This window comes from Molothrus aeneus, chromosome 13 (genome assembly GCF_037042795.1).
Source record: "Molothrus aeneus isolate 106 chromosome 13, BPBGC_Maene_1.0, whole genome shotgun sequence".
In the NCBI taxonomy this organism is placed as follows: Eukaryota; Metazoa; Chordata; class Aves; order Passeriformes; family Icteridae; genus Molothrus; species Molothrus aeneus.
In genome coordinates this window covers 7992444-8014136 of record NC_089658.1, presented here as the reverse complement: position 1 = coordinate 8014136, position 21693 = coordinate 7992444, and the positions used below count along the sequence as shown (strand labels likewise).

General features: G+C 37.5%; 1 protein-coding gene across 1 annotated transcript in view; it reads right to left on the bottom strand.

Moving 5' to 3' along the window:
• Window positions 1–13088: 13088 nt before the first annotated feature.
• WDR72 (WD repeat domain 72) overlaps window positions 13089–21693 on the bottom strand; it is a 90453-nt gene continuing 81848 nt past the window's right edge. The window contains exons 18-19 of the mRNA XM_066558846.1: window positions 19015–19113; window positions 13089–13238 (exon numbers count right to left, since the gene is read on the bottom strand). Coding sequence (XP_066414943.1) covers window positions 13183–13238; window positions 19015–19113 — 155 coding nt within the window. The 3' untranslated portion in view covers window positions 13089–13182. The remainder of the gene's footprint in view (window positions 13239–19014; window positions 19114–21693) is intronic.

Genomic DNA, 21693 nt, shown 5'->3' with positions numbered 1-21693 from the left:
AGTATTTTGCACATTAAAATATGAAAAAAGGAAAAGTAAGATTGTGTTGAGTTCAGAAGACTTCCTTCTTATCAGGAGTCAAGAATTGCAGGCAATACACTGCTGGTAGCAACAACTTGAACCAGCACTCATCAGTATTTCTAAATTACTAAGAAGAGTCTAGTTAATAATTTGTTTCTTTACACCTTCTGGCAACTTGCAGAGATTGCTATGAGTTAATATAAATCCCATAAAGTTCAAAAATGTCCTCTGACTACTGGAACTTTGTGGGAAACACTAACAACCAACCCAGGGGTTACCCTGCAGAACGTTTGTTGAAGGTACCTCGGTATCTGCTGTGACTGACAGGGTGATGAATGATGATTGCTGGGCTGGCTTTGAACAAGCGTTCTTCCTCCAGAAAAGTCAAACAGACCTTGCAGAGGAAGTTACAGAATTTGCTTGCTGTTAAGGCAACTCAGAGATTAAAAATCCATATGCCAAAACTTGCAAACTTGGAACCCAGCTTCAGGAGTGGATGACTCTTCTCGAAAGAATCTCCCTGGAGCTCTCTTGTCACTGCTGTAATAGCTAAAGACCCTGATACCCCTGTGCTCACCAGCAGAGACGTCGCCAGCAGAGCCTAGCACACCATTCAGAGGAGAGATGCTGCCCTATCCTGTCTGCCAGGCAAATGCAAAATACCTGCTCAGGATTGGTATAAATAATATTTGACTCTGTGTGCTCAGCAGATTTGTTGTTGAGAGCTTCAAAGTGGGCATAGAGAACAGTAATTGTTGCCTTTGTATGTGTGAATTTGAAAGCCTCAGTTAAAATTCACCATTTATGTTTAAAGGCTTAACATTCACATGATCCCTCTTCCTAACACAGCCAATACACATCATAGCATTCATTCATAAATGCAAGCAGACAGTCACACAAACTGAAAAAAATAAGGATAGAAGAGGGTAAAATATGCAGGAAGCTATCCTATCCCCCTATGGCCTGAAATTTGCTCAGGGTATAATACATGTGATTAGCAACTGTCTGTCAACGAAAGGAAAAAAACTTGGGAAATTTAAGGAGGATATGGCTTTTACTGAGGATGCAGTAGCAAAATAATAATGAAATATAAAAGGCAGCATTGTAAATTTCAGCCTGAAAGGTGCAGTCTTTGAAGACAGAGAAAACAAGTGGTAAGATTCCTCTATCTTTTGTTTATTGGCATGTTTACTAAGACTAGCCTCATAATAGGTTAACATTTCAAATGTAAAGCCAAGTCTATCATTTGTATTGTTGCAGTCTGATCGTCAGGACCAAAATGAGACACGTTTATCTTTAAAATAGCTCTAAGAGTACCTCTAAAATACCTCTAAACATATGTGTGTATATAAAAGTATAGAAGAGTTTGATGAGGCAATAGTATTGATTATAAATGGACATGGGCTAATACACATAAAGATTGGTGCACAATACATACATGCAGAGGGAAGAGTTAAGCATTGCCACAACCATTCTCTTTGCAGTCCTAGAGCTGACATTTCCTGATATAACTGCAATCTTCACATTCACTATTAAAATAGGGGTAAATATGGAATATACAGTAGTGGATACAAATAAATACCTACAAACATACTTGCTGTACATGTACACAAGGCTTGACTGAAAATACTTTGGAATCAGTACATTTGTTTTAGTGGGGCCACAGCAGATAAATGTGATGTTCTTAATATAAATGTGCAACTTTGAATTTTAATGTATTTTAAAAACCAAGTAAAAATTTTAATTTAGCATCTCTAATAGGAGGTATTTTACACCTTCACATTTAAGTTTCATAAACAAGATATTCATCATAAGCATGTATAATTTTGTCTCTCTAGTCACAGGATTTTCTGGATTTATGGTGGGATAAACTCTTATAGTCTATTCACACCCTGCATTCTTAAGATGCCTCTCAGAATATCTCATAGAGGATTCACAGTTATTGCTGTTTCTTTAGGCTTCACTCCACAGTTTATTTCAAAAGTACAATGAAACTTCTTAGGAGAAGGAAAATTACATTTAATCTCTTAATATAATGACCAGGTATATGAATCTGTTTACCTGCATTTGTTCCCTTAAAGAAATATAACAGCTTAATTTGAAAAGGTCAGTGACTTCTGCAACACTCTTGATTCTCTTTCCTGTCTGTAGCCAAGAAAGAGCAGAGACCACTCTATTCTCAGCAGTAAAGTGGTTCTGTCTACTTAGCTAATTTCCCCCCACACTTTGTAGTTCACTGGTGACATATGTCCAATGCTTACCCAGGTCTTAAAGAAAAGGAACTCACATTTTGCCAAAGAAAAGCCAAGACCACAGAGGAGATGAAATATAAGATAAAGTAGTAACACTGCAGTGGAGTGAACCCAAATGGGACCTTGATTTTTTTAAAGTGACATATTACAGACATAAACCCGAGTTGGAGAGATCAAATCTATATCAACAGCAAGAGCTAAGCTCTCCAAAATTTAGCAGGGCTCAGATCTACTGGCTGGCTTTCTCCCATCCTTCTGTGAGATGAAAATGTAATAGGAAACTCTAGGAAGAACATGTATTTTCAGCTCCATTATTTGATTAATATTGGTAGAGCACTTTCAAGATTATTCATATTGCATAGCATGCATTTCTCTTGAAGAGGATCCAATCCACTTTTATCACATTCAGAAATGCACAAACACTATGTTTTACATACATTCCATCATCCTGTGCATACCCTTTGTACATCTGTAATGGCAATGTTCTTCAGTTAGTTTTCTGGCAATAAAGCCAACTGCCATTAGAACTGAAAGTAAGTTTGAGTGAGAAATTATTTTACCTCCCAGAAAAGCATGGGCATGGTCAAACACTTCCTATCAGGCATGGTCATCAGGAGTTTTTGTAGGTCAAGAGAATGGATACTGTTCCATCATTTTATAAATTTTTGTAATTTTCCATGCCTGAGAACGTTACCTCACTCTAATTTACCAGCACAGATACAGCATCTGTTTCTACAGTCACCTTACAGTGAGTCATACCTGCTCGTATAAATACATAGCTATAGTACTAAAACCATGGAAAACAACATAAATACCTCATAAGGAAGATTAGTACTTAATTTCACAGTGTTGGGCTCAATAGACCAAGGTAGTCAGAGAAGCACAGTTATGGATTAGTTATGCTCATTTTTGTCCTATAAAAGTTTAAGCATTTTATTTTCATTATTACTTTCTAAGGATAACTCCAGACACCCAGGTTTACTAATGTGATTTCATTAGTAGAATTGCATTTGTTGGTAGCATTTCAACTGACAGGTCTGAGACCAGAAAGAAAATAGAAGTGCTCTTGCTGGGAAGAAAGTGTCTGAGGGCAGAGGAGGGTCTGCTGTGTTTTTCTCTGGATACCATTGCAAAGTTTTAGCCATGGATTGCCACTGAGGACCTTATGATAGCTTTCACAAGAACAGTTCAATGCATTTCACTTAGTTGTCACTTTTTTCAAAAACACCGTTGTGCAATGGCAGTGGTGTGGAATAGAAGTTGAATTTCACTGTAGAGATAGCTACATTTCAGTAGTGGGTGAAGTGATCCCAGCAGACTTTGTAAAGCACTTTGGGATTCTTACAGATGAAAGGTGCTATATAAATGTCAGGTATTGTTATACACCACTTAGGAAAAATGTTCCCATTTATTCCTCTGGATTTACTGTTGAGCATTTAGAGATAATCGTCATTGCTGATAATAACAGTAAGAACAGTATCTTGAACGCTGCAGACTGTGCAGATCGTTCTGTATTCTGCTTGTCTGTAGCGGGAGGTCGCCTACTGATAAGAAGGAGGAATTTTTGGACAATGTGATTATAGAGAACAAGCTATTTTTTCATATTATATGGTCAAAGTGCAACTGTCAGAGTTATTTACATGGCTGCATCATTTACAGCCCAGGATTATTGAAAAGACTCAGCTGAAAGGTAAGCTGCTTTCATGACGATATTCAAAACAGCATAGTACAACAGCTCCCTGTAGTAGGGCCATTTGTTTTACTGTATTAACTCTCTATACTTGTCTAAGTTCTACTCATTCATTTTATTAATAGAATTTATTTAAATGCATGACAGATATTTCTAACAATGCTTACCCAAGCACTGATTAGAATGTGTTAGAAGGATTCCAGTGTTTATCCTAACATGAGCACCTTTGGATTTTGGTGTTTTGTTTATGGTTGGTGGGGGGCTCTTCTTTTTAGCATAATAGACTTTCAAATGGAGTTCAGTATTGATTTTAACAGGAGTGTAAAAGGCAGACGGCTTTTGCCAGGTAGATGAGTAATTTCAGCAGTGCACTAACAGATCAAATGGTCTTTATAGTACTGGAAAACAATCCTGCCCCAGCAATTCTCTCAAGTGAGTAACACCTGAATATAAAGAAACTCACATTTCCCCTTCCTCTTCTGCTTCCCAGTCTCTCCTCTCAGATTTCTGTCTTCCAGTTGGGGTATATCATTAACCTGCAGGCTCTATCCCTGCCTCATTATCTTCTCCTGAACATCTGAGGGAAGCAGAAGTGAGGCTGTATTAACCCACTGATTGCTGCTGACCGAGTGATGCCCCTGAGCCCTTTTGGAAGCAGCTTTGGCTGAATAAAAGCTGCTGGAGGATGTGGTCCAGGAGTGACTACTGGATACGTATAGGAGTAATCTACAGTGGGGATTCCTTTTATTAAAACCTTGGCAAAACCTTTGTGTGGAAGGGATCTGAGTCTATCTCTGAGGAAGGCGTGCAAGCTTCCTTGCTATTCCCAATGTCTTTTACTACAGAAGTTGTAAAAGCATTAAAATGTACAGAACTACCTCCTCTCCTTTCTGCTAGCAGCAAGGGCACTTTCCCAGCTAATCCAGAAAAATTAACCCCTGGAGAAAGACTAAATGCTAAAGAAAATTTATTGTTGCTGTGATTCCTTTTACAGTCCCATACCCCTATCAAAAATGCCACATGAGAGCTCAGTCCCCATCAGCATGGGAACTGAACCCAATACCTGCAGGATTGTAGTTATGGCTCTATGTATCCTATGCAAATTCCCAGAAATTTCCAGTCTTCCTAGAGTATTGACATTTACACCCACCTTCAGAGCACTGCTCAGAATTATCATAAAAGATCAGAGTGCAGCTTGGAGGCCAGTGTAATCATAATTTGACCATGCTGGTATATTTACTCTAGATAATAGAGTTTATTTCCTCTTATTTTTCCTTTTTGCTGCTTTTACGTTGGTCTCTCCCTGTGAAAGTTTAACCACTGACTATCATTAGAGGAAGAAAAAACTCAAAATTCTGGAAAAAGTGTGATAGATTTTTCCCACACACGAAGGAAAACAAGCCAAATGCTAGGAACAGAGATTAGCATCTATAGATTAGGGGGATAACACAGGATGCTACATGTTCCATGGGCTAAGCAAAAATTTAACACCAATTATATGTGCTTAAAAGACTTACATAAGAGAAGGCATTTTTAAATGAAAAATTTAGAAGGAAACCTGTGAAGTACTTATGCTGTTAGTCATATATGAGTCAAGATATGAGGAAAGACATTTCTAAAATCTCATATAAAAAAACCCACACAAAGCTTAAGGTTTAATCCAACAGTATCATCAATTCTCCTCACACACAGGGTTAGTACAGAAGAAACCAAAGAATGGAGTGTCTTTCAAATTTTGACTCTTTTCAAGTGAAGGAATATTCTCAAGTATTTAGCCAAATAAACATGGACACAGACTAGGACACATGCTCATCATATGAGAGGCGGCAGATCCATATAACTCTTCCCAGAAATTTCTTTATGGAAACCACCAAAGAACCTCTGTAATTTAATCACTGGCTGCCGGATCTGGCTGCCTGCCTGTTAATTGCTTGGACAATACCCAAATTGTCAGACCAAAAGACCACCTAGTGATTCATTGGGCTGTCACTTCATATAACCAAAGCAACAAATATAAGAAAGAGTGCCTGAAATGAGTCTTTGCTTGTGATGTTTTCTCTGATACTTTCTCAGTATCCAATCCATTACAATTGTTCATCACCTTCTTTAAAAGCTTGAAATGTTATTGCTGCAAATCTCAAGTTCCTAAGGAGAAGTTATACTTCAAAGTGATTCTGCAAAAACATCTCTAAGGAAAGCCTCTTTGGTAGTTCTAAGAGTTTCAATGTTGTATTACTCAGGTGATTTTGCTGCTTAAGCCTAGTAAGTTTGGGCAGGGATAACAAAAATCTACCAACATTTTTATTATGGAATTTTGCTTTTGTATTAACTTGCAAAACACCATGACCATCTTTTATATATCCTTAAAAAACTGCTCCAATGTGCTACACAGAGATAACACTAATGTGGTGACAGTAATTTCAAGTTCCTAGGAGCTTTTAAAATATATTTTCATTATAGGTCATGAATAATCAGCACTAATAAGAATTCTAAATGTATGCTTGGTTGCAATGCATAGAACTCTCCCATAACTACACTGAGTATATTACCAGTGAGGTAGATGGAAGGTGAAAAGATATTTTTTATTACTTAAGCAGTGGCATAATTTTGAAAATACAGGGAAAATAGTGGATTTGGGAGACATTGAAGCAGCTTTTTGACAAATATCTGCTCAATGAAATGAAATCTAAGGTTGATTTAATGGATGCTATGAAGTGAGAAGTAAAACCCATCAAATCTTCAAACTATATCCCAAAAGCAGCAAAAATATATTTGCTCTCAGCATGCATTAGTGTGGAAGACATTTAAGAAGAGCAGTGCTTTTCCTGTTACTGATGTCCAAGGCACTATACTCCTCAACAAGTGTAGGAGAAACAAAAGCTGTCTACCCCAGTGCTTTGATGCAACACGTGTCCAGTTGCTGCTCTTTTCTCATCACTCATCCACTTTTACTGTTGTCACACATTTTATCAGCCAAGAATTTCTGCTTTCCCTTTGTAAATCCTTTGCCTGAAGCAGTAGTTAAGGAGTGCTGTCACTCCAGGATATGTATCACGACACCTGTACCATGTTTTTGGTCACAGACATTAGAGGATTGTTTGGTCAGAGCCCATCCACTGAGTGCAGTGTGAAGCTGTGACAGACCCTCCCATGTGGAATCCTGGCCTCTGCAGACTGCCTGACAAACAGCTAGGTGATCTCCTGTGCCAAGAGTTTCTATTTCACGCCACACAGTGAGGGCATAGAGGGATATCAGTTCCCATTTCTCTCCCAGCTTCTGCCGAGGGTTTGAACAGACCTGCCCAAATCTTCAGCTGTGGCAGTTGGATGAGGATGGCTCAGTGCCACAGTCTGCCCACTTTCCCAGTTACTTTAGCTGATTCCACAGTCAGTGTGGCTTAAACCTCCACCCAATGCATTCTCAGACAGGATCCTGTGGAATGACATATGCTGTCCATTGGATATTTCATCTCCCTCTTCAGCTGCTACTGGTTTAGAACTATTGAGGGAGCTAGTGCTGATCCGCTTTGTATGACAGCTCGCTGTAACACTTACTGTTTGCCCCCAGCATTTAAACAGTATTTTCTAGTTCAAGGCACTGAGATCATTATGCTTTCTTGTGCTGGTTTTCCCTCTGTGCACAGTTACACATATAACACCCGCTTTTATCTCTGAGGGCCTGGAGATGATCCCACAAAGTCTCCCTGAGGTTTCAGCTGACACTGCAGAGACTAAGACTACTAGACAGCTTTGATTCTGGGTCTCAGTTTTGTTGCTTCTCTTTCAAAATCTCTCTACGTAGCCAAAGTAAATGTCAGTGCAGACAATTCTACACTACACAAAGATAAAGATATTTGGACCTTCAAAATGTTTTTTTTTTCCCAGATAATTCATGATACTTTCTATAAAACACTGCAATTAGTAGAATCCACAGCACAAAATCCTACACTGTGTATCCCACTACCTTTATCTGTGGTTCCTCTTTGTATCTTTGACCAGGATGCCCACAGTCATCAGCTTTCCTGCCAGGGCTGCTGCTCATTCTGCAGGGAAATAAAATTTTGAACTTTCAAAAACATCCTGTGTGTCTTGCAACCTAGTGCAGAAGGAAGAATTCTAGAAATTTAATACACAGGGAAAAAAGTCAAAATGTAGAAAAAAGTAACAGTGGCAATTATTTTAATACAGGCAGATATGACTTACTGTCTTTTAAACACTCATATTATGAAGTTAAAAGCTTCTTTAGAGGCACATGTTACTAAACGAATATCCATCTTTAAAGTAATCAGGCTTTCAGTTCAGTCTCAGCAATAATATTCCTAAACATGTTTTTTTCTAACAAACTCAAGAAAAAGCTGGAGTGAATTTGAAGGCTTGAGTGCTGCTGCCATCTACATGGCAGGAAGACTATAAACCAAAACAAACAACAAAATCTGTATGTTACATTTACTGGTCAGAGCTGTAAGTCTGCAGATCAGTGTGATGACAGAAAATACAGTTCTGAAACTGAACAGAATCTTTTACTACCCTGAGTTTCTGTGTGGAAACTTCATGATGATTTAGGGTAGGATTTCCCTACATCCTTATTTTTGAAAAGATCATACATTATTTAGATAAAATTTAAGAATAAATAAGGAAAGTATCACTATTTTACTAGTTTTGGATATTGTTAATATTTTTCTGATGAGTATTGTTTTCAAATCCCCCCCAAAAAGGAAAGAAAATCTGCCAGTTGATGTAAAACTGGAGGGACTAATGTACTTAATGAAACAACATGTACTTACATATACTGCTTACTCCAGTAAGGCTATTTTTCACAACTGTCTTATTGAGAGTATTGCAGAGTAAGAAAACCAGTTTTTATTGCTGTATTTGCATGGCACAATGCAAATTCAGGCAGCACAACTCTGCATTCTGAAGATAAACATACATGAAAGAAAAAGATAAATGTAATTAAATTTGTACCGCTAAGAAATTTTGTCAAATGCACAGTCTGCTCTAAAAAAAACTTTGCAGACGTTTACTAAGTCTCATAATCTTTGTCATTGTTTAGCAACTCACACTGCTTCACCTTGGCAGCTCTGTTTGTACTCACCCATCACATCCATCAGAAGACAGGGAAGGTGTTCTTGTGACGTGCCTCCATCCCACAGCACAGCTCTCAGACACACTTTAGACCTTCCAGCAGGTGTCATTCAAAAAACAAACTCCCATGGGCCCCAAGAAGACAATCTCAGGTTACTGTGTGAATTTTATGTTGCAGCTGAGTTCTGAACTACTTCTCCAAAAGTAAAATTGATGAATTTTCAGTTTGGGGATCTATGAATTCAAATGATACCCTAACTCAAATGTTAACAGTAATGCTAAGATCTTTGTCTAGCAGTTCAGACTACATATTCAATGAGGAGGAAAAAAAGCCGAAGATTGGTCCTTGAAATTCCTTTGCATCCTTTCTCATCCAAGAAATATGGCCTGCAAAATCCAGTAGAAATTTCCATTACATGAAGGGATCTTTGTCTTCACAGATGCCCCATCACGGATGTGGGTGCAATGCTGTTCAGCACTGGGGCAATGACTCTGGGATTTGTGCTGGAGCTCACTGTCCTGTCTGCCTTCAGAGAACTTGTTCTTTCAAAAGAAGTAAAATCCTGGGCAAAGGTAATGCTGCTCACTGAACTGTCTCCTTCTTTTCTGAATTTTCAAGACTTCAGCTCAGTCAGATTTGCAAAATCATTTCCCTTGCTAAAATGCTGCTGTTTGGAGCTTGTAGTCCCATTGCATAGTGCTTCTTTTAAAGGATCTCTTTATTTCAAACACTGAATCTCATCAAGTCCCATGCCAATGTGCTTTGAATACATCTTTCATTGGGTTAGGGAAGGGGATTGCACCACAAAATACAGCCCCAAAATGGAAGCAGTTTATTACAAAGATCAAATTCAAAATATATGAACGGCACAAGAGATTTCAAAATAGAATGTTTGGATTTGGAGACATAAATGAACAGTTCAAACTTTAGGGAGGTTTCCACACAGGAATCTAAGTCAGTGACCATTCAGTATGACCAGTCAGACCAAGAATGAATTATTTGGAAAACTCAATATCCCACAAATAAAAGAGATGCTGAAGAGTTTTGATTTTGTCTTATACTAAAAGCAGTAAGTGTCCTTTAATTTTTTAAAAAGAATATAATGAACTATGCATGCAATATAAAAAATGCTTATAGGATTTGAAAGCCAAAAGTCTATGTTTAAGTAAGACCCCTGCACATAGCACTCTAAACTTCAATTTCATGCTCATTTTTGTGTGAACTGTACCACATTTCCACTGTGGATTGCTTGTTCCTCCTCTGGTCTTTGCACTGAGGCCAGTGCTTGCCTTGGCACAGCCTGGGCACACAAGCAGTAGTGCAAACATAAGTGAGGAGAACGCAGAAGACTGAGGCTGGGGTGAGGAGAAATCCCTCTGACTGTGAAATCACATCTTGAGCCATACAGATCATTGTATCCTGTGACTTGTGAATGGAAAAATCCAAGCCAAACCAAAACACCACATTCCTTAAGCAGTTTAGGTATTCATGAATTTTCCATCCCATATTTAAAATTTAAACAACTACTCAAAAATATTAGCATACTATTCCTTTTGATAGGATTCCTTCAGAGTAACACAATAGAAAAATATATTCATAATTGCCTTGGGACTTTGTTGTAAACTCCATCTCCAAAAGCGCGAATGCAGTGGTACATCAGACCACACTCATAGAAAATGCTTCTTCAGTTTGACTTACAAGAAACTGTTGCAGGAAGTTCATCTGTATTTGTGTATTCAGCTCTGAAACTGCCACTTTGTTGCAAAAAGATTTTTCTGAGTGAGTTCACTGCAAGCACATATTATAAAGTTGGTTGTTTGAAAGACATCCAGAAGACAAGGGGAATATATTTGCTTTACTGGGAAATAAATGTACCTAATAAAAAAGTTCCTGCCTTACCTTACTGATCCTGTAATGATAATTAGCAGGAAGCACGCACAAGCATGTGCCAAACACTGATCATCACTGCACAAACCCTTCTAGAGGGCTGGCTCTATCGGCAGGCTGCTGATGTGCACTGCTTTGCAGAATTAACGACAAGCAATCAAATATCATGTTGCACAAATGTAATTGCTACTACAGCAGTACTGGGTGTTACGGGCAATGCCAATTCCTTGAGCTATGAGACCTTCTTGAACACATCCACTTTTGAAATATCTAGATGAAAGAGTTTTCAAAAGATTTGTTATCCTGGCCCAAGTGAGCACACACTGATGTAAAGCAGTGAGTCTTGTTGTGAACAGCCTTTTTCATGTCCATGGAAGAGACTGCTGCAACAACTCAATATGGTTGTTCATATGGAACAGGAGCAAAGGAGGGAGATGGGTCCATCCTTTGTTTGCAATTTGTTCTACTCACTGCAAGGTTCCTGTAGGGCTAACTAAGTTCTGTAGGTGTATTTACAATTTTATTTTTACCTCCTTGATGTTTGCAACTCTCATTCAGCCACAAAAGTTAAGAGGAGGATATATGTTAGCTAAAGACATGTTCTGCTCTCAGTTGTGTTGTGCAAGTATAAATGCATCAATGATATTATTCCACACATCCAGCACAAGTAATGCAAGAATGAAGCCATAGCACTGAATATTCAGTCATCATAATTCAAACACAACCACATCTGAACCAAAGATACATTTTAGAGAGGAAAATGCCTGCCATGAACATGGAAAGTTGTTTCTGAAAAATACCAAATGTGTTAAAACCATTGACTTTTCTGCCCAAAGATGCCATTTTTCTGCAAGGTATTCACAGTCACAGTCAAAAAATAACATTAATTATCTTTATCTTCTCTGGATTGCAGCCAATTTGATTTATATATTCTTTAGTTAAATAAAAACTGGGATACTCCTTCTCACAATGCCCTTTCACCACCCAGCAGGTCAGAATACCATACACTGCACTGAGGGACATGGACTTACAGGGTATAAAAACCGGAGGGAAGAAGCTTTCATGTCTGCTTCATTCAAACCATATTGTGGCAACAGAAACCAGGTTTTATCATGCAGCCATGACAACTCCCCACAAGGAAAAAAGAGATTCATTGCCAGAGAATCTTTCCACACTGAAGAAATCTCCACTCTCCCAGTTAAGGGATCTTATGGCTAATGTGACAATTGGAAGGGATAAATCAGGATTTCCACCATGAGGTACAGATCCATAAGGCACATCCTCAAGATCCTTTGCCTTCAGTAGCACTCCAGCTATAGGCAACAAAAAGAGTGAGCTTACTGCTCTGAGCAGCCATTATTTGTCAAACCAGCTTAAGTCCCACAGAATATCAGGTGATAAATGAGCCTAATAAGCTGTATTTATTCTACAAATATAAGTGTACTTTTTTAGAAAAAAAATTAAAAAAGGCATAGCTGTTTTTCCCAATGAGCACAAATTGATATTCAATGAAGTATATAATTTCAGAGGAGGACCCAATGGGCTTCTCCAGTTCCATACTTGTACTACATTTCTACAGATTATGGTAATGGCAGTATTTAGAGAAAATTTACATCCTAGACATGACCAGATTTGTTATCAAGTTTCCATTCTCTCAGAATGGGAAATTGATAACAAATGCACAGAAAAATAACAATTAAAATTGATAACAACTGCACAGAATACTCTTTGTTTTTAGTTAGTTCTAAATATTCCATCTTTAATTAAAACTGTGAATTTCTATTTTCAGTAAAAGTAAGTTTTCTAATTATTTGAAATGCATTTGGTTTTGCTCAGTGTTAAAATGCTATTGATAAGAAAAGTTATAAGGAAAGAGAGAAAAATTTATATTTTATGTATGTAAAACAATACTAAAATTGATATAATTATTTAATGGCAATCAAAGTTCTAAAGATCAATATATAAACAAGTGAATGATATCCAGCAATGAAGACTTGATATTTTCTATATCAAAACTACTCAAATTTAGTTGAATATATGTAAATCTATTGGCAATGGAAGTGTGAATTGAAGCCAATAAATCAGCCAAAAGAAGCTGATCTTATGGAAGGTATTTCTTCTGAAAATTAATTGTTAAAGGTACCATAATAAATACAAAAAGCCATTTCATGTCCACTTCACCATATAGGTCCTATTTCTTGGCTGTCCTTCTACATCTTCCAATTCTTTTGTCTCAGTGTTTTTTTCTAACACACTTTACATGAGCAGACCTTAGATATCCAGGGATGTTGCTTCATGTCATCTGGAAAAGAAATGCAAAATTTCATAATGATTTACAATTTGAGGCTTAATGAATTTACAATATACAGGTAATAGCTGAGACTTTGTTTCTTTGTTACTAAAATATATGTTATTTTACAGTCTTTTTATAGAGTAACAAGCTGTATAATTTTTGTAATGGAATAAAAACTTTCAGCACCCTAATATTAGCATTAAAAGGTGCAGAAATCTACCTCCAGAAGACTGTTCACATTATATGTGATATACCACAGAAAGCAATATGGAACCTGAAACAGCTCAAGAGAATGTATGGCATTCCTCAAAACTCTTCTTCTGCACAGACTTCTGCTTCTTCCTTTTGTTTTAAAGGAAAGTGCTCCAGTGGATCAGCAGAAAGACAACTTCTATTTTAAATTAATAGAATTTTATGTTTTCTCTGCAAAAATAATTGTCAAATTATATATATATTTCTCTTAGCAGAAATAATCCTACAATAGCTGTAAACAGAAGTTATGTTATATTATATTTTAAACCTGTCAAGGTAATTCAGAATTCAACAGAAAAGCTTTCAATCACCAATTTTTATCTTCATAATTTCTTTTGAGGTATGTTGCGACCTGAATTTTAAATATTACTTGCATTAGAAGCACTGCTCAAACAGGTACCACCACACCTCTCATGATTATATGAACACTGAGAAAGCAGCACACATTACTTTATTCCTATCTAATGAATACCTTGTAAATTTATCATATTATCTATGACCTTTCTATCTATCTGTATTATAGACACAGAGACATAGGCCTTTTTCTGATGACTATTATGCAGTTTTCTGAGTCTACAGTTAAATTTGCTATGAAAAAAACAAAACTGAAAGCAAAGAAAAAAATCACAAATCAAACCAAAACATATGAGTCATGATTTTAGTAACCCAGAACACTGATAGGACATGACACTACATCTGCTGCAGTGAAATGATGATGAATTCACCCATGCCTACCCTGGAAATTCCAGAACTTCTTTCTGGAATAACTCCTGGGCACTGACATTTTATACACAGTCCCTGAGCCAGCTGTGCCTGTGACCAGTGGGCTGCCCCTACATTGCATCTTCCTCCTGCTCCAGCATCCTCATCAGGAACCGCCTCCAGCACCCCATTCCCAGGTCAGTCCTCATTTACTGCCTCCTGCTTTTCATGAGCATGCAAACACAGAAAATCATGTCTGTGTGCTTTGTACCTGGAAATTTACTGAATATTTACTTTTACATTCTGCCTGTGTTCTGATCAACGGCCATAGAGGTGACAAAATGCTGATTTTAAAAACACTCTTCAGTGGATGGAACTCGGAGCTGGTATGTGAATATTTGATGCAGTAATTATAACTTGCCAGATAACAAGATAGTCACACTTTTAGTGCTACATTTTTAAGCACAGTGTGGCTAATAATACATTTTTATTTCTATTTGCTGCAGTTCTGCCTCTCACACACTATTTCAAGGACAGTCAGAGACCTTTCCCATTTCTGTGCCAAGGTCTCTAAATAGCACAAGCAATTAAGCAAGACTGTGAAAACTGCTTGGATTTTCCCTATTATCTGTTATGCACTCAGAATTACATTTTGTCCTGAAAAGTGAAAAATTGAAGAGAGAAAATTTAATATGTGGAATGGTTTTGGAATGCAGGGATGGGAGAGATCATGAGCTGCAGAAGGTATCAGGCAGAGACTGTCTGATACTAAAGGCCATAAGCATACATGGGTTTTACTATTTACATGGTTTCTATCCAAAAGATGGAAAACACTATACTTTCCATCTACAGCTTCCAATTCAATCTTCCATTAGTGAGGCTCATTTTCCCTCTATTACCAAGTGAAGTAATAGTCTATTTCCTACTCTACTGCAATGTGTCTTTTGGGGAAAATAAGAGGGAAGAGGCATCTGTGTCTACATGGTTTCTTGTGACTTCAGCTCAAATCTATTCCTTCTCCCCACAGGAGCTGCACTTGCAGAACTGTCCTTAGTGGGACTGCCCCACACATGAGAGCTAAGACACCTCAAACTGTGTTAAGTCCTGCTACATTCCTCTTAGATTTTGACTAACAAAATTCAGAGCATTTTCAATCCCCTCAGGGACCATTTCAAGCAACTCCCTTTGGACAATATGATCTACATCTGGGGTGTAAATTTTCCACCACTGTTTGTACAAGAAAATTCAGGTGAATAGCTCAGACCTAGAAGTCTGACTGATACATCCACGGACACTCACTTTCAGCTTCTTTTTGAGTTTCCTTAAATATGGAAAATTTATCTCATAAAATGGAAAACTGCTGGGAATATTTATTTAAAGAAAGAAGCACTTTAAGGGGTAGTGAATTCTTTAGGGGAGACTGATATGACTAAAAGTCAAGTTCTACAGAAAACTGTTGCAATTCTTATCTGATTATTACTTTCAAGGCCAGAGCAGAGACAAATTTGAAAAGCCAAGGCTTTGCATGTCAAACAGGAGTAGTCCTCAGCATGTGGGGAAAAATGGCAGTGATAAACCTACTATTAGGCATCTGGGAGAGAAGCCCAGCATCTCCTCTGTGTGGGGTCTAAAATAGACAGGAGCCACTATCACAGATAATGGCAGCCTGTAGCCACATGAAGAGAGAAACTAAAATCCATTTCACTTAGACAAGAAACTGCAGTCTGATATTTACCTGTGTCCATCACTTGTGAAAAGTGTTTACTGTGAATTATCCAAGAGAAAAGTGCAGGTTGAGGGGTTTCATTACCTATCTGAGAGTAGTTCAGATCACACATTAAACACAAGAAATCACAGGTAAATCTCGGATTGGTGTCTTGGGTAGTCAAATGGATTCCTGCTATTCATCTGAGTATCTGCCTCCTACAATTGCTGGAGGCCAATGCGCAGAGCAGTGAAAACATGTGCAGACAAAGAAAATGTGAAAGTAAAACAAACAGAGCAAGTTTCATGTTATTTTTGAAAACAAAGATCACTTTAAAAATAAAGCTCATTCTAATGTCAAGGAAAGAGACTGCACCTCTCACCACCAAAAACCACAATGTACAGATAGATGTGTTAATGGCTGCTCTACAGCCTTCCTGAAGGCTGGTAGAAGTAGTAACAAAGAACCCTTTCTAGCAATAGTTGGAATTCCTTCCAGGTATATTGTCATATTTTCACCTTTTCCTCATCAGAAGAGATAATAAAATAAATATATTTCTTAACATCACTTTTGCATCTATGACAACATCTTGTAAGTGAAGCACAAGAGACTCTTTATAGATTTAGTAATAAAAACTTCTAAGTTTGTAAGTTTGCCCAGACTTTGAATATGTGTGAGAGATTCTTAAGTCACAGGTTTCACCAAATGAAACGCTGACCTCCCAAGCACTCTCAGGTTCCATGATTCAAAGTTAAAGCACCTGAGAAAATCATAGCCAACTGAATGTCATATTATTGTTTCAATGTTTGCTACTAAAAGTAAATGGTAACCTTTAAGTAAATGTATTGTGTTACCAAATCTTTCCTTTCAAACAAGCACTTCTGTCAGAAGTGTCTTAATTTCTTATCACAGAATTTCATCCGCACAAGGAGCAATAAATAATTCATGTTCCTAGCTCTTTGTTGTGTGTCCCTGAACTGCACAGAGCTGGAAGGCTGACAGCTGTGTCAGGACAAGCACCAAAGATCTGACATGACAAGTGACTAACAAGTTTCTTTCAGTCTATAGTGAAAGAAGACAATGGCATAAAGTGCAAAAACGAAATCCTGAAACAAAATGAAACTGTTTCTTTCTCTTTACCTAAGTGTTTGCTATGAGCTTATTTCCGACCCATAACCTCTGGTCATTTTATAGTACTGCCCAACCCCCTTTACTCCTCACATTCGCCTGGCCATTTACGCCTGTCCACGGATCAATATGAGCAATTCTTGGAGAAATACGATGTCTCCATGACAACCAAGCCACAAATTCTCAGTGGAAAGCAGTGAGACCAGTAGTGAAATCTCCTGAGGTTTTCAGACCTATAAGACAAGATGTCTTAAAATGCAGGAATGGACAGAAACAAAAGCCAGAGTAATTCATTGTTTATTACTAGTTTAATGATGTCAGATGGACCGATTGGAACTCAGTTTTTAAGTTTGGATGCTTTATCAACATGTATTTTTGCCAGTCAATATTCACCTCCTGAAAGGCTTTTATTCTTTCCATTACTTCATATAGATATGCAGAGTGAGGAATTGGATTTGTAAGTTCCCATCCAAATAGGTACACTTTGCCAGAGAGAATTAATTTAAGGTTAAAATTAGTGTTATCTTTAAGGTACATTAATTCTCCCCTGAACACTGTAGTGCCATCTTGCTTTAATCCTTTCTCACTTCAAAACTGATCAAATCTTGGACAATCCATATTTCGGCCCATAATTGTTGTTGAAATGACTACAGATGGTTTCTTAAGGAGATACTAAACACCACAGATTGTCAAACCTGGCTCCTTTCAGAGTAGATTACCTATTTCTTTCTTAATCTCATGCTGGTTTCTGCTGGACAACGCTGAGTCCAAGTCTATGTGGTTTTAAAATGAATAGAGATTTACAATTCATTGGTTTCAATTATTGTAACATATACTGGTGTTCATTTCTCTGGAAAAGATGAAAAGAGAATGTAGTTCAAATCAGGTATATGACAGTAGTTGAACTCCCAAGGAATCTTGGAAGAGTGGAGTGTGCTGAAATATAATCCCCCAGACATGGGTCCTATCCGGGTTCTGAGATGACTTAGGGGACCTGACATGGATTTCAGACTGCACCCTTTGACTGAAAATTAAATCTCAGCAGTGTTCCTTGGGGAAGGATCAGGGGACTGTTGGCAGCTGCCCCCTGTCAGCACAGGCTGCAAGATTTGGAAATCTCTTAACTAAGCTGACAGGCCGCAGAGACGATGAATCAAAAATATGATACACGGATCAGCACACAAAGATGCAGGAGGGTACAGAGAAACCAGATAAAACAGGAAGGAAAATACCAAGTGAAGAAAGATGTTTAACTCTTTCACTAATGAGGACTGTGTGCAGGTTATGTGTGTGCTGTATATGGGTCAAGCTCACAGTTTGCTTAAAAGATCTTGGTATTTAGTCGCACAGAATGTTTTTAACCAGCTGTGACTCGATACAATTTATATTTAATTGTTTCCTTTTGGGATTCATTAATAAATTTTGTAGATGTTCCATAACGAGAAAGATAATGAAACTACATGAAGATAAATCTTTCGGTTGCCAAAAAGGATGCACTTTATGGATGTTCCTGTATTTAGCTGAATCAATGTTAAGAGTCATTAAAATGAAATGATTGTGAGCTGATTTAAAGGAAAGAATCAAGCTATTTAATGCCACCAATTTGCTTTCCTCCAGAGATGCAGTGTTTGAGTGTCCACTGCTGCATTCAGCTGCAGTATATACAGTACTTCTAATTTTTCATAATCTCACACTACCTTCAAAGGGTCAGACATTGTACATATATTAAGCAAGCAGTGTAGTCCAAAAGTAATTATAATGAACTAGTAGTGTCAGCTTTCTTTTTGGTCATAAAGCCTTTATCCTTTTTCAGACCTGAACTCCTGATGAAAGAGGAAAGGATAACAGCTCCACACTGTGACCCCTGGAGGTGACCATTAATTTGACATTGCAGCTGCTAAAAAGGAAACAGCATTACAATCTGCTTTTTTTACAGACGCAAAAGCTGTGTCAGATTTATCACTTGATACTTGGTGGTTGTCTTTAAATGCCTCTCACCTGGACTCTCAGACTCTTCCAAGACACATCTGTCAGACATATCCTCCACATCTTGGAAGTTTGCCGACTTGGAGCTCTTGTCATGCTTCAGCACACTGACTGCAGCAATAAGAATAAAACACAGGGAGAAATGTAATGTATGCAGAAATCAGCACTTACTGCTTTTTTGCAGAGCCTTCAATGCTGAAGACATAATTTGTAAACACAAATAATAAATTGAAAAAAAACCCCAGAAACACAAACTACTTATACGCAACCACAAGACAGTTGAAAAATCTAGAGACAAGAATGTGTGCAGGGTGATGTTTGAGGCATCAGGTTAAATGAGGTCCCTTTGAAGTAGTAAACCAGTTTTTTCTTACAGAATCTTAAAATAATAAAATAATTAAGAAGTCATAAACAATGCTTGTCTGTTTCACCAAAGAAGCCAGTAAACAACATAAAAGATCAATCAGATGGTTTTGTAATTACTGGAGTCATTTAGCAGGGAGAAATGGTGTATGTTTTAAAATGAAAATATGCTGTATACAACAAGCTGGAATGTGTAAGAAAATTACTCAAAATTCCAAAATGCACTGAAACCCAGACTGAGTTGCAGTTTAAGGATTACCAAATTTGGTTATATGTTTTACTTAACTGCTAAAAACATATCCATTTCTGAGCATTCAAATATTTTCAGGGCAATAATTACCAGTTTATATATGACTTTTTAATTCACTTGGCTTTTGAACAAAATACCACATAATTTTTCTTGAGGAGAAGAGAGTTGCTTCCCTTGTCAAAGTCCATTTCCCTCTCTTCTGCTTAATATCACTACATGGAGCCACAACTACAGCTTGAAGATGAAGTACAATTGTAAGTAGTATATTATAGAATAATAGAACAGTAAAGACTAGATCTCGATTTTTCTGTCCTCTTAAAACTCCTAGCTGATCCTATTTCCTAAGATAATAGCAGTGGCTAGAAAACACTTCTTTTTTTGGTAATATCTAGAAAACTAAGCAAAATTCCAAACTTCAGGGGCATGGGGATATGAATGGCTATGCACAATCTCCATGTTTTTCTGTCTTCTTTTCAAAAGAGAAATTCCTTCCCTTATAAATGTTGATGGATTTTTTTTTTGGACAAATGAATATTTGCTGAAGGATTAAGTAATTCGAACACCTATTTAAATTTTCCAGGATTATGAGTGAATCAACAAGGCCTCAGGGCAGTATGCAGACATGGGAAACTCAAAAGACACATATTCCACTTCAGTGCTCTGTGCTTTCCATGGGTTTGCAGCTATTGATCCCAGGTCACCAAAAGGTTCCATCATTCTTGACTTTTGAAACTACACAGAGTCTGTTTGAGGCAATCAGGGCTTCAATACTATTGTGGAATTAGAACCTTGAAAATGTAATATTAAAACATAATATATAATAAAATCTATGATAGGGACGCCATGCATTTCACCTGAAAAAAACAAAAAACCAGTAAATTTTGCTTAAAAGGTTTGCCTTGGATAGCAACAAATCAGTGTGTAAAACTCTGCTCAGGTAAAGCATGAAGGGTTGACATGATAATCTGCATGGAGTGAGTTGACACTGAAGAACAATTACAATAACAAATGACAAATGTTCTTTTTCACACATAAAAAACCCTATCATAAGTAAAGGAAGAAATATCTTTAAAGATAGCTGTCCTTTTCTCTTTTTACAACATTTAAATAATTTTCAAATACACTAAGTGAATATTCACCCTTCAAAAGAAAAATTGGAATATACAAGTATTGATACTATATTTAAAAACAAAATAATTTTATGCCAAATTTTTAGGACACTTTTTTCTAAAACAGTTCTTCATACAGTGGAGTCAGCTGCAGTGTGCTGAGTGACAGATTGAGTCATTACAGCTGCATGAATTTAAGTCAGAGCTACTCTGAAGTAGAACAATAGAAAAATTTTCAACAGAGTACCCTGTGATGAGAGAGAAAAAACAAAAAGTACAGCTATACCTTTGGAGGGAAAGCAAAAAATCACAAGATCTGTCTGTTTTGGTCTAATAGTAGTCACCAAAAATTCAGAATCAGCCTTTCAAAATGAATTGTGTATTTTTACCCAGTCAAGAACTCTCATAGTGAACCAAAGAGGGAAGACACTTCCACAGCACCAGAATCAATCCCAAGTAGGAGCTGGCAGAGACTTCCCTTACTGGAACTCTGTGCTGCAACTGCCTTGCATGGGACTAAAACAAACCTGCTCAAGTGCTCTGCTCCTTCCCAGGCCATGTCAGCACAAGTCAGATCATTTCAACTGACCAGCTGGACTTTACAACACAGTACTGAACAGTGTTCTTAGTGAAGATACCAGATTCAGCTGAGAACTCATAGCATAATAAATAAAACTCAACTAAAAGCAGTTCCATACACAGATGAGGTAGCTCACAAGGAAGGTGTGAAATGAACAAGACAGAAACCAAGACAGGACAGCAAGATGCTTGGACAAAGCAGGAGGATTTCCAGTTGGTGTATCTGAGTAGATACTGCAGAGATTTGGGGAAATCTGGGAGAGGATGGAGTCATTAAAAGCCAAGAAATACAAAAATAAGAAAAGGAATGACAGGCATTGCTGATAGAGCTGAAAAATGCCAAAAAGCATGAAACACTTGCAGAAATAGCTGGTCATTAGGAACAGTTTA